General features: G+C 35.7%; 1 protein-coding gene across 2 annotated transcripts in view; it reads right to left on the reverse strand.

The window, feature by feature from the left end:
• SLAIN2 (SLAIN motif family member 2) overlaps positions 1-14,036 on the reverse strand; it is a 72,065-nt gene that overhangs the window by 36,205 nt on the left and 21,824 nt on the right. For both annotated transcript variants that reach the window (XM_042984575.1, XM_042984576.1), the window contains exon 2: positions 4,046-4,194. In XM_042984575.1, the coding sequence (XP_042840509.1) occupies positions 4,046-4,194 (149 nt within the window). The remainder of the gene's footprint in view (positions 1-4,045; positions 4,195-14,036) is intronic.

Here is a 14,036-nt window from a genome sequence, read left to right on the forward strand (position 1 = left end):
CAATCTACTCTCCATACTCCAGCTAAGCATGACCTTAACCAAAATGCAAACCTAATCACGTCTTCCTGCTCATACATACCACACCCTTGAACAACACCCTCCAATCTTTCTATTGCTTTTATTTTTATTTTTTTTTAGAGAGCGAGCGAGCATGAGCAGGGGAGAGGGGCAGGAGACAGAGACAGAGAGAATTTTAAGCAAGCTCCACGCTCAGCATGGAGCCCACTGTGGGACTTGATCCCACAACCCGAGAATCATGATTTGTGCTGAAATCAAGAGTCAGACGCTCAACCAACTGAGCCACCTGGATGCCCCTTTCCATTGCTTTTAGAATAAGGCCCAAAACCTTTTCTTAAAAAAAAAATATTTACTTATTTTGAGAAAGAGAGAGAACAGGGAAGGGGCAGAGGGAGAGAGAGAAATCCCAAGCAGTCTCCATCCTGTCAGCACCGAGCCCGACACAAGCCCAACACGGGGCCCAACACCACAAACCCTTAGATCATGGCCTGAGCTGAAACCAAGAGTCAGAGGCTTAACTGACTGAGTCATCCAGGTGCCCCAAGTCCAAAACCTTTAGCATAATCTATAAGGGCTTGCAAAGTCTGGCTCCTACATATCTTTCTCACATCTCTCCCTTCCCTACTCTTCTCCAGCCACCAACTTGGCTTTTTCCAGGTCTCGTGCGTGCCATACTCTCCCTGCATGCTTGCACAGGCCTCCCACAGAGCCTCTGCACACACTGTGTTCTCTACCTGGAATACCCTTTATTCCCTCTTTCGCCTTCCCCCTTAAACCACTCAAATTTTTCTAAATCTTTAGGACTCAGGTCAAACATTGTTTCCTGAAGTAAAATCCCTATTTCTCAAAGCAAAGCACTCTGTACCATTCTTTTATTACGTATCACCAGTTATAAAAATTATTTGTATTAGTACATCTCCCCTAGTAGATGATAAACTCCATGAGCGCAGGTATGCTATTAGTTTTTATCATGTATCCTCTACCCTCTCCCCAAAGTCTGAAATATATCAGGCTCTCAGTAAATATTAACTGAATATATGTATGAATGAATGAGATTAAGTTGAAGAGAGGCCGCTGGATACCATATGAATGGATGAAATAATGAAAACAGACGAAGCCAGGCAAAAGAGACCTCTGTCACCCTAAACTTAAAAGGTGGACAGATGGGGGATTGGGGAAACGGGACATTTAATGGATACAGAATTGTACAGTATGGGATGATGAAAAAGTTCTGGAGATGGTCAGTGGTGATGGCTGCACAGCAATGTGACTACTCAATGCCACTGAACTGTAGATTTTAAAAATGGTTAAAAAAATAAAAAATAAAAATAAAAAATGGTTGGGGTGCCTGGGTGGCTCAGTTAATTAAGCATCTGATTCTTGATTTCGGCTCAGCTCATGATCCCCAGTTCATGGGATTAAGAGGATTCTCTCTCCCTCTCTCTCTCTGCCCCTCTCCCACCCGGGCAGCACACATTCTCTCTCTCAAATACACTTAAAAAAACAATTTTTAAAAATGGTTAAAGTGGTAAATTTTAAACTATGTAAAGTTTCCAATTAAAAAAAAAAGATGGACAAAGAAGGAAGAACCTTCAAAGACGGCTTCAAAGAAAACAGTAGGGAGGGTGAGACAGGGTAAAAAATACAATGCACTATCATGGGGCGCCTGGGTGGCTCAGTCAGTTAAGCATCCAACTTCGGCTCAGGTCATGATCTTGTGGCTCTTGAGTTCAAGCCCCGTGTTGGGCTCTGTGCTGACAGCTCAAAGCCTGGAGCCTGCTTTGGATTCTGTGTCTCCCCCACTCTCTGCGCCCGGCCCCTCCAACTCGTGCTGTGTCTCGCTCCGTCTCTCAAAAATAAATATTAAAAAAAAAACATTTTAAAAAATACAATGCACTATCATAAACAATAAGAGAAGAACATCTTCGGGACAAGTAGTAGAGCACGGCAAGGAAGCTGAGTGGGACTGAACAGAAACCATTCTCTTAGAATACAATAGCTGCATTCCCAGGAAGCTCTGACTTATCACAGAAATACATCTAATATCTCCTCACCAAGTTGGAAAAGGGGGGATTTAGGACTAAGGTTGAAATTTGGAATAGCCAAATAGTTGTTTTTTCTTTTTCTTTTTTTAAGTTTATCTATCCACTGAGGGGTGGGAAGGAGAGGCACAGAGAGGCAGAAAGAGAGGGAGAGGACCCCAAGCAGGCTCCACACTGTCAGCACAGAGCCCGAAGTGGGGCTCGAACTCACGAACCCATGAGATCATGACCTGAGAGGGAATCAAGCATCAGAGGCTTAACCGACTGAGCCATCCGGTGCCCCTTTTCCTTTGACTATGTATTACACTTATAGCTGTACCTACTGCTCTGTGCATATAGCTATAAAATCTAAACACTGTCAAACAAATCCAGTACTTGATTACACCTAGTTTTGGTTCAAGAGTAACAGTTTCTCTTACACACTCCCACTACCTTTAATACCTTGTTATAATAAAGCAAAAAGCTACTGCACTCAAATTGCTATTTTTGAGGTGTTATTTTGGTTTTCCCCAAGTCCAATTGACTAATTGCCAATTGCTAATAGTTCCTATTTTTTAGGATGTTTTAAACCAAGGTTTGGTAAACTGCAGCCTGTGAGCCAATTCCAGCCCACCACTTCTTTTTGTAAATAAAGCTTCCCTGGAACACAGCCATGCCCATTCACTTACGTATTATCTATGGCTGCTTGCGTCCAAGAAGGGCAAAGGGGAGTAACTGCAACAGAGACCTCATGGCCCACAAAGCCTAAGATGTTTACTATCTGGCTATTTACAGAAAAGGTTTGCCAATGCGTTTATATGTTTATTTATTGACTGTCTGCCACCCCCGTTAGAATATAAGCTCTGGGAAGTAAGGGACTTTTTCGTCTATCTTATTCATTGCAATATCCTCAGAGTTGAGAACAACACCTAGCACAAAGTAGGTTATGAACATATACTGCTGAATAATGACAACTCCTAACTGTAAAATATACTTACCTTATTTCTAAGGTGAGATACAACAGTAATGGAAAGTTGTTCCTAAAGATATTTTTAATAAACATCTAAATAATATCACCTAACTGGAATGAGTTAGAAATTTTCCAGTTATTCTGAATTGTCTACTACCTTGTCTAGATATTTTTAATAATTTGGAGGCGCCTGAGTGGTTCAGTCAGTTAACTATCTAACCTTAGTTCAGATCATGATCTCGTGGTTCATGGGTTCAAGCCCCACGTCGGGCTCAGTGCTGACAGCTCAGAGCCTGGAGCCTGCTTCAGATTCAGTGTCTCTCTCTCTGCCTGTCCCTCCCCTACTTGCACTCTCTCTCTCTCTCTCTCAAAAATAAACAAACATTAAAAAAAACTCTTATGAATAGAATTTAAATCAAGCTCCAGGATCCAATTCTAAAAACACTTAATATTCAGAAAAAAAAAAATTAATTGCATAAAGGCTACTGCTTTTCCAAAAAGGATCCTCTATACACAAGGAAAAAGTAACACAGAAGTATACACAAGGAAAAAGCTCACAGAAGTTAATGCACAGAGTCACAGAGTAACTAAGTGCTAGAATGAGAATGGGGTCTCTTTGGTTCCCAGCCTGTATGTTTCCACCACATCAGAATTTCCCAAGGGTGGTGAGAGAACTTTAGATGATACCAAACATATTTTTAATAGTTATTTGTTTTAACTTATATTAGAAAAAAAAAGCCCTATCATATAAACCCCATTATTTCATGGATATTATTCTTTAGGATGAAGTGAAATAAAAATGAGAAGACTGGGGCAAAAAGCTATTAAGTAAATTTAACAGGGTATTATGTAATTTAACAAGCTATTAAGTAAACAAGGTTATGTGCATATGGTAAAAACCCATGATGGCATGCACAAGACTAAGAAACCACCAAGCAAAGAACTGCCTTCCTAAAAACATACCAACTCAACATCTATCTGTTTTTTGATTAAAGAAAGCAAGGAGATGAACTTACAAGTAAAATTATAGACATACCTGACATAGTTTGATCAAGTTTGTGGATAAGAGACTTTTTAGCACATTCGACATCAGGACTTGGGTAATCCAAAACTTGCCTGCACCAAACTAGTGGACTAACTGATTTCTGCATTGGTGTAAGTTTTTTCTTTGGTGATGAATACAGCCTAGAAGAAAACAAAAACAAAAATAAAAGGTTAACATTCATTATTAAGCACAAGTTATAAGACAGGGATCCTTCTGGACAGATTTAAATTAAGAGGGGGGTGTTGTAGGTGTCATGGAATGTCTTTAAAATCACCTACATTTTACTTTGTGTATAAAAAGAAAATGACACTACGACCATCAATATTAACCCATATTTCAAATGTTAAATAAACCCAAATGAAGCCAACTGTCTTAATTCTAAAATAGGTCCTATTTTTCTTTTAGTCTCATTACAAAAACTATGAGGAAACATCTGTCTTTACAATAGTTCGGTCTGTTTTCAGTAGTACTTGATCAACTCCCTAATATAACCATATCATTAAGTACTGTCTTGAAGACAGTATGAGATAAATACCTTGTTTTCCACCTGCCAGTTCACTTCCTACCACAAACCACACAAAAATCTCCCATTAGCAATCCATTCCCTTTAGTTAAGCAGTACCCACTCTTGTAGCCTTCTTTTCAAATCATGACACATCAGAAAAAAGCAATACTTTAAATCCTTAATAACTTAATATGAATGCATTTATGAAATTTACTTCAGTCTCAGGAAAAAGAATAGGACAGTACACTTTATAAGCTCCTGGGGAAGGTATACAAAAAGACAATGTGGGCAGAAGACAGGAGAGTGATACCCTTGAATTTCCTACTTCACAGTTTTTTCCTCAGATTGGTCCAGATTATGTCAATTGATATTAATTTATTTCAAATGTGATACCATATGAAAAATGTGAAGTTACTTAAATTCTAATCAGAATGGTTTCCAAATTAAGACACTTTGAGTGGAATTTATGAAGTAAACAACAGTATGCTTTAATCTACATAGTTAAATGTCTCCATAAGACCAGGAGTTAGTAATTTCACATTTTATATTAATCAAGTTAGGGCAATCAAATAAAATGTGTTCTGGTATAAACATTTAAATATATCTCTACAGTACCAGAATTGACAAACTACTTTCTAGTGACCCAATGTACATTTTCCATCCCTTTTCTCATCTCCCCTATCTATAAATTAAGTCACTCACATCAACTAGTTAGCTCTGATCAAGATAATCAAAACTAACAGAGTAAACAATCATTTCTCTAGTCAACAATCCATGTTCATTTGGATAAAAATGAAATAAAATCTCAATTTATGAAATACCTTAATAACAGTTCAAAAAGAAAACGAAACCAATGGGGTTCATTCTCTTTCCATCTTAAATACTACAAATGTTTCATAATAAATCTCTACCTCAGCATTCCATTTTAATTGTGATAACTATCATATATAGGTATTTTAGGTTAGAAATATTTAGCAAACAAAACTATAGATGAATAAACATTAACAAAATCACTTTATGATCATTACTCTTTCAACATATAACTTTTCCCTACACTACTGGTTTCACACAATTTAATCACATGACTCATGTGTACTTAGTATGTTCCTCTACTGTTAGCTGTAAAACTAACTGTAAAAAGTTCAAGGATCAGGAATGAGCCTCAAAAACATGCTCAAAGTAACCAGACACAAAAAACACACATACTGTATGATTCCATTTATACAAAATGTCTAGAAAAGGACACACCAGAAAGTAGATTAGTCATTGTCTAGGACTAGAAGAGGTAGGAATGGGGAAGAGATTTCTTTTAGAGTGATATAAATGTTCTAAAATTACATGGTGGTGATGGCTGTGGTAACAATGTCATGACTGTAAATATACTAAATTCTTGAATCTTATGATGCATTTTATTGCATATATATATTATAAAGATATGGGTAAATTCTATATTATATAAATTATATCCTGATAAAGTTTTTATTAAAAAATCATAAGGTACTTTTAGAATCTTTAAAAATACAGAATGTACTATAAACTAAATGACCAGAACAATAATTCAAAATCAATTACACTAAGCCATCATATCTCTTATACCCTATGAATGGTAGCTCTCCTGTTTTTGTCAATGGCACCATAATTCCTTCAGTTACAAAAGCTAAAAACTCAAATTTTGGGTTCCTCCATCTGTTTTATTTCCTACCTTCACCAATAATCTATCACCAAGTGTTGCTGATCCTACATGTACAAACTTACCTTTTCCCCCACCATTCCTATATTTACTTCCCTAACTGGCAACAGAGAATGCACCTTCCTTCCATTAACAGATAAAAGTTAATGTAGTAACCTGTACATTCCTAGAGTGATGAAAAGAGGGAGACTGATTCAATAACCCGAGTATGCCAACTATCTCTTATCACTCTATCTTCTTAGTTCAGTGCCCCATTACTACCCTCAAGTCTAAAAATGGAGGCCTATGGCCCAAATGGCATTGGCAAAAAATTATTCTTTGGTCAAGGAACCTTTGGTTGAGGTTTCAAAGTATTTCTAAACCTGACAGAGGACACGTGAACTGGGTTGTAGCATGTAACTGGATCCTCTTTTAGCAAGACCAAGATGTTTCAGTCCCTGAATTTTTAAAGAAAATCCTAAACAAAAATATTTGAATACATATCATCTCCTTTGTTTGTTTCTTACAAACACATAGACTTCTTCAAAATAACTATTTCGTGAGCTAAAAACATTTTTCTCACTGGTGCTTTTGAAGTTTTTAAATAATATTTAATAACTTAATAATGTTGAATCAAAAGGGACTTATTTCTGATGGGCACAGCCAGTACATAGGTGGCTAATACAACTTACAAGGGTTGGGATTTGTCAAGTTTTCACCTGCCAAGAAAACTTGAAATGTGTAACTTCATTACCCTAATTCGGCTAAAATTAAGTCATAGAGGCCCAGTGGGGAGCTGAGCCTCCAGCATCAACAAGGCAGGAGGCAGTGTGGAGTGAGCATCTCATCTCCCTTTACCAGTTCTCTACATGTCAGTAGGGCCCAGTATAGAGTTGATTTTACACCCCATCCATCTGGAAGAAGATAGTGTGAGCCAGGGCCCCACTCTTGCTGACATGATGTCAGCATGACCTGGCAGAGAGCTGAACGTCTATCCCACGCACTATACCTAGACAAAACTGCTTACTAAAAAAGAAGAAATATGATTAGGAGTTTCACAATGTAATACACAGAATATCAGGGATACAACTGGAAATCACTCACCATACCAAGAAAACAGTTAAAGTTGGGACGAAGAACAGAAACAATGAAGTCAAACTGAAAACAAAAACCAAAATGGCAGACATAAATCCAACCACACCAATAATTACACTAAATTGAATAGACTATAACCAATCTATTCAAAAGGCAGAGATGGTCGGACTGAATTAAAAAGAAAAAAAAAAAAAAAAGACCCAGGCGCTTGGATGGCTCAGTTGGTTAAGCATCCAACATAGGCTCAGGTCATAATTTCATGGCTCATGAGTTCGAGCCCCGCATCAGGCTCTGCACTTTCTTTCTCTCTCTCCCCCTCTCTCCCCCCAACACTCTCTCTCTCAAAATAAATAAATTTTGAAAAAACAAACAATAAAACAAGACCTAACTATATTTTTCTGTAGAAGAAACACCTTAGATTCAAAGTCACAAGTAGGTTGAAACTAAAAGACGGGAAGATATACCATGAGAATAGTAACCATAAAAGAGCTGGAACTTAAGAAATATTACTGGAGACAAAGAGAGATCAATACATCAGGAAGATATAACAATCAAATAAAAAGACACCTAATAACAGTAATAGAATAAAAAGAAAAAGAGACAACTGAGAAATTTTATTTGGAGTTTTCAATAGCACCCTCTTAAGAGCTGAAAAAAGAGCTACATGGAAAAATCAGTAAGAATTTAGAAGTCTTGAACATTATCAAGCAATTTTACTTAACTGACAATTATGGGGCACTCTACCCATCAATAAAAGAACAGATGTTCTTTTTAAGTACACATGGGACATTCTTCAGGTCAGATCAATTTGACCATGAAAAAGTCTTTCTGAATTTAAAATAACTGAAATTCTTCAAAGTTTGTTCTCTGACCACAATGGAATTACATTAGAAATCAACAGAAAGAAATGTAGTAAATTCCAAATATTTGGAAATTAAACAACACACTTAAAAATAACCACAGGTCAAATAATAGATCACAAGGGAAATTAGAAAATATCTTTAACTGAAAAAAACAAAAATAAAACATACCACTAATTATGTGATGAAGACAGTGAAGTACTTAGAGGAAAATTTATAATTTTTAGCACATATTAGGAAAGAAAAGAGGTCTCGAATCAACAATCTAATCATAAAAAATAAGAGCAAATTAAACCCAAGGCGTCAGAAGGGAGGAAAATATAAATATTAGTAGTAATCAGTGAAATAGAAAAATAGAGGGAAAAAAATAGAAACCAAATATGGTTCTTTGAAAAGATTCTAAAAATGCATTATCTTTAGATTTACCAAAAAAAAAAAAAGGTGAGAAAATACTAATTACAAAAATTAGAAATAAAGAGTGAACACTGCTACAAACAGGATTATAAGGGAATATTATGAACAGTTTATGCAAACAGGTTAGATAGGATATACAACTTCCTAGAAAGATACAAGTTACCAAATGGGACTCACAGAGAAACAGAGAATCTGAAGAGATTTACAAAAAGAAATTGAATTAGTAATTAGAAATCTTCCTGTAAAGAAAAACAACGCATGCCCAAATGCCTTTACCTATTAATGTTATCATCACCAAGGAAAAAATAATACCAAATCCTACACAAACTCTTTCAGAAAAATAGATCTAATGGTGAAAGAATGAATTCTTCTAGGACTGGGAATAAAGTTAAGGATGCAAGCTCTCATCATTTCTATACAATGCTACACTAGAGTGTCTCACCAGTTTCACAAGGCAAGGAAAAGTAATTAAAGACATCATATGAAAGAAGGAAGCAAAACAGTCTTTATTCACAGCCAACATGATCCTGTATATAGAAATGCCTTCGCAGGAATCTACCAAACCAAAAACACCCAACTAGAATAAATGTATTTAGTAAGGTTGTAGGATACAGGATTGACAGGCAAAACAATCATTTGTATATCTATATATTATTTCAAATATGAAATAACAAATGAAGTATAAGAGTTGTACACTAAAAACAGTAAAACACTGAGATAAATTAAAGAAAACTTAAATAAATGAAAGATGTACTATGTTCATAGACCTTAAGACTCAATATTGTCAAGATGTCAGTATTTCCAAACTGATCTACACAACACAATCTCTAAAAACAAATCTCAGCAGGCCTCTTTTATAGATATTGACAAGCTAATTCTAAAAGTTATATGAAAATGTAAAGAGCAAAGAATGTCAAAGCAATTTTGAAAAAGAAAAACCCTTAAAAAAAAAAAAAAAAAAAAAGCCCTGAAAATCTCTGGTCTTGCTTTCTTCTGATCCCTTCTATATAATGACGCTTAGTTGTTCTCTAAAATATGAATTTGAGTGTATTAACATACCTGTGCTAAAAATTCTGTGCCAGTTTCCTTTTGCCCTTATGATAGAGTCTTATCCAAAAAAAAAAAAAAAAAAAAAAAAAAGGCCCCCACAGCCCTTTCAGGCATCAGCGGTAATCTGTTGCAGTACTTTTTTAAAAAGCTGCATTTCTCACTTTCATCCACCACCCAAATTTTAATAGCAACCATATGGTACTAATTTCTATTCCTGGAAAGCCCAACACTTTTGCTTCTAGGTCACACATGCATGTTGTTCCCTCTGCCTGAAACAAGCTCAATTCTTTTTGCTTATCTCATCCTCCCTTGCCCAACCTTGGTCAGACCATTCCTACTTTTGACTGTGTCTCAGCTTAAATGTCACTTAATCAGGGAAACCTTCCTAACCACCTCTCATAAGACTAGTACTATAGGTGTGCCTGGCCTGGATAGCTCAGTCAGTTAAGTGACCTGCTTGATTTTAGCTCACGTCACGATCTCATGGTTTGTAAGTTCGAGCTCCTCATTGTCAGTGCAGAGCCTGGTTGGGATTCTGTCTCTCCCTCTCTCTCTCTTTCAAAATAAATAAACGAAACTAAAAAAACAAAAATAAAAAACGACTAGTAGTAAATAGTGAAGCAAGGTGTTTTAACAAAGCATCTTTGCAGCCACCTAAATATGCCTTGTTAAAAAGGAAATTCCACCTCTAACATCCACTCTAGTTACAAAAGACTTAACTTTATACTTCGTTCATTTTTGTCTTTTTGAAGTTTTTAAGTTGGTATTTATAAGTTGAAAAAAGACATTTAAAAAAATGTACTAGTGACAAAAATGCTAAAACATTGGGTGAACCTCAAAAACATTACGCTAAGTAGTAGCTAGCCACAAAAGACCATGTACTATATGAGATCATCTACATGGAATGTCTGGATAGGCCAAACTAGGAGACAAAAAGTAGATTAATGGTTGCCTAGGGATAGGAGAGGGGGTAGGGAGAAGAGAAATGGGAAGTGACTGCTAATGGGTACATGGTTTCTTTGGGGAATGTTAAAAATATTCTGAAACAAGACTATGATAATGGTTGTACTATTTTGTAAATATACTAGAAACCAATGAATACTAAAAACCACAGTACACTTTAAATAGGTGAATCTTATACTATGTAAGTTATAGTTTATAAATTAATTGGCCCTTGGGGCACCTGGGTGGCTTAGTTGGTTAAGTGTCTGACTCTTGATTTCGGCTCAGGCCATGATCTCATGGTTCATGGGGTTGAGCCCTGCATCAGGCTCTGCACTGACAGCAAAGAGCCTGCTTGGGATTCTCACTCTCCCTCTCCCTCTGACCCTACCCAGCTTGTGCACTCTCTCGCAAAATAAATAAACTTAAAAAAGAAAAAGAGAGCGAGAACATTAAAAAAAAGAAATTGGCCCTCGAGATATTACTTTTTCCCTTAGATCATTACAGAAGAATTAAAAATCATTAAATATAATTTATGTATATTGTTAAATACTGAGAGAACTAGTAGGAATATAAGAATATTAATATTATGAAACTGACAGTAATAACGCACATTTTGGCCCATATGCCACACATGCCTGTATAATATGACTGATGATAAGAACAACTAAGAATGCAACTTTATTATTTTTTAAAAGATGTAACAACTTTCAGTAATATAAGAATGTATAAATGTAAGGAGTGATAACAACCCTCCTCCCCCTACCAATTCTATCCCCTCAAATTATTTGCAGTTTGGAATATGTCTCTCCTGACTTTCCAATGAATGTATAATAGACATATAATTAAATGATAGGAAGGGAAACTGGAGTTAATTAAATGATAGGAAGGGAAACTGGAGTTTACTTTGCTGAATTTATGGTAACCACAGTAATCACTTTTCATACTGTAGTTAGCTAAAAGCAAAGTAGTGAAGCTAAGAACAACAAAGATTTAATTTTAAGGTAAAAATAAAATTATATTAAAATTATTACTGAAATCTATGTCTTTAATAATTAGTCAACTTTCTACAGGCCAAGAAAAATAATCAGATTTTAATACCTCAAAACCAAACTTCTCTATTTATTATGGCATATTCAAGACAAAAAACAAAAACAAAAACAAAAAACCCAAAAAACAAAAAAACAGAGCCTGTCTTCACAGTTTCAATGCACAATCCCTGGCACAGTGACTGACATTTAGAGATGGCCAAATACTTGCATCTGAATGAAGACTGAATAAAACAACCATGATTACAATATTTAAAAATGTATATGAAAAAAAGATAAAGGAAACATACCAAAGTAAGATCAGGGTGACTATTCTGAGATTGTAATTTTGTTTCTATTTTTATAATTTTATGATTTTGTAAAACTTTCATTAATAGAAGTATCTTTGGTTTTACCCACAACTAAAAATAATTTAGTAATTCTAAACTCTTAGGACACATTGCTTTATAAAGATTTACTAAGCTTTCTCAATCAGTAAGGCAATAATAAGTGCTATTATTATTATTTGTATTTTACTAAATGTTTATTACATGCCAGGAATGATTTCAATATTTTAAATATACTAACTCTGGGAATGTAAGCTGGTGCAGCCACTCTGGAAAACAGTATGGAGGTTCCTCAAAAAATTAAAAATAGAACTACCCTACGACCCAGCAATTGCACTACTAGGCATTTATCCATGGGATACAGGTGTGCTGTTTCAAAGGGACACATGCACCCCCATGTTTATAGCCATACTATCAACAATAGCCAAAGTATGGAAAGAGCCCAAAAGTCCATCGATGGATGAATGGATAAAGAAGATGTGGTGTATACACACACACACACACACACACACACACACACACACACACACACACATAATGGAGTATTACTCAGCAATCAAAAAGAAATGAAATCTTACTATTTGCAACTACGTGGATGGAACTGGAGGGTATTATGCTAAGTGAAATTAGTCAGAGAAAGACAAAAATCATATGACTTCACTCACATGAGGACTTTAAGAGGCAAAACAGATGAACATAAGGGAAGGGAAACAAAAATCATATAAAAACAGGGAGGGGGGACAAAACAGAAGAGACTCATAAATATGGAGAGCAAACTGAGGATTACTGGAGGGGTTGTGGGAGGGGGGACAGGCTAAATGGGTAAGGGGTACTAAAGAATCTACTCCTGAAGTCATTGTTGCACTATATGCTAACTAATTTGGATGTAAATTTAAAAAAATAAAATTAAAAAAAATAAAAATAAATATACTAACTCAATCTTCACAACAAAGCCATGAATAGGTGCTATCAGAATCCCCATTATACAGATAAGGTCACCAAGGCACAATGAGATAAATGACAGAGATATAAATGTCCAAAGTGACATAGTTTTTAAGTGACAAAACTAGGATTACTCCAGAACCTACTCTCTTAAGTATTATGCTTTAGTGCCTAAGGAGGCCCCTGGCTGGCTCAGTCAGTAGAGCATGGAACGCTTGATCTCAGGGTCCTGAGTTCAACCCACATTAGGGGGTAGAATTTACTTAACAAAGAAGAAAAAAAAAAAAAAAAGACTTCAACATAGTAGTCATTCTAATGGTTCCTGCTGTTCCCTGTTCTCTTTTCCTAAGCCCTACCAACCATAAAGTATAAAGTTGTAATCGATCCCACTATTACAATAAAAAAAATCACAACTCAACTGAAGAACATCTTCATTTCATATATGTAATAAGGGACTTTTTGAAATTTGAGATTAATTATGCCATTAACTATTATATTTAGTCCATTAGCTGACTTGCAGGCGTATATACTACATTTATATGAAGAAATATAAAATACTCTTCTGGTTTTCAGAGGACTGTCATCAGTATTACTAATAATAATGGTAATTATTAGCAAGGCAAATTCATTAAGAAATTCTTACAGCAGTTTACAAGCACTGAAGTGACATTAGCTGCAGGGTAGGATACATATATAAACAGAAGGTATGACAGCAGAATACAACATGGTTACCAAAACACAAAGCAGAGCAAGCAAACAGAAAAGAATGAAGAAAAGCTTTAAAGTAGTGAATTCTAAAGTTTTAGACAGTGATACTCTACGTTTCCATTTTCATTTCACAAACCTCTTGATTATCATTCCAGTATGGCAAGAGTTTTTTTAAGAAAATGAAAAGAATTTTGATATTCCCTGGAATTCTACAAAAGTGAGGCTGGAAATTACCTCTTTAAAAAGACAATCTTCTACTGTTGAGGCATAGCCACATACTGCTGGGAACAATAGTTACAGTGGGACCAACCTAGAGTGCCGCAATCAAAAATTGAATTGTTTGGTTTTTGGGTTTTTTTTGTTTTGTTTTTGACAAAAGACATCAGGAAGGCTGGGAGTCTCAAACTATACCACCAGACTGT

This window comes from Panthera tigris, chromosome B1 (genome assembly GCF_018350195.1).
Source record: "Panthera tigris isolate Pti1 chromosome B1, P.tigris_Pti1_mat1.1, whole genome shotgun sequence".
Classification (NCBI taxonomy): Eukaryota; Metazoa; Chordata; class Mammalia; order Carnivora; family Felidae; genus Panthera; species Panthera tigris.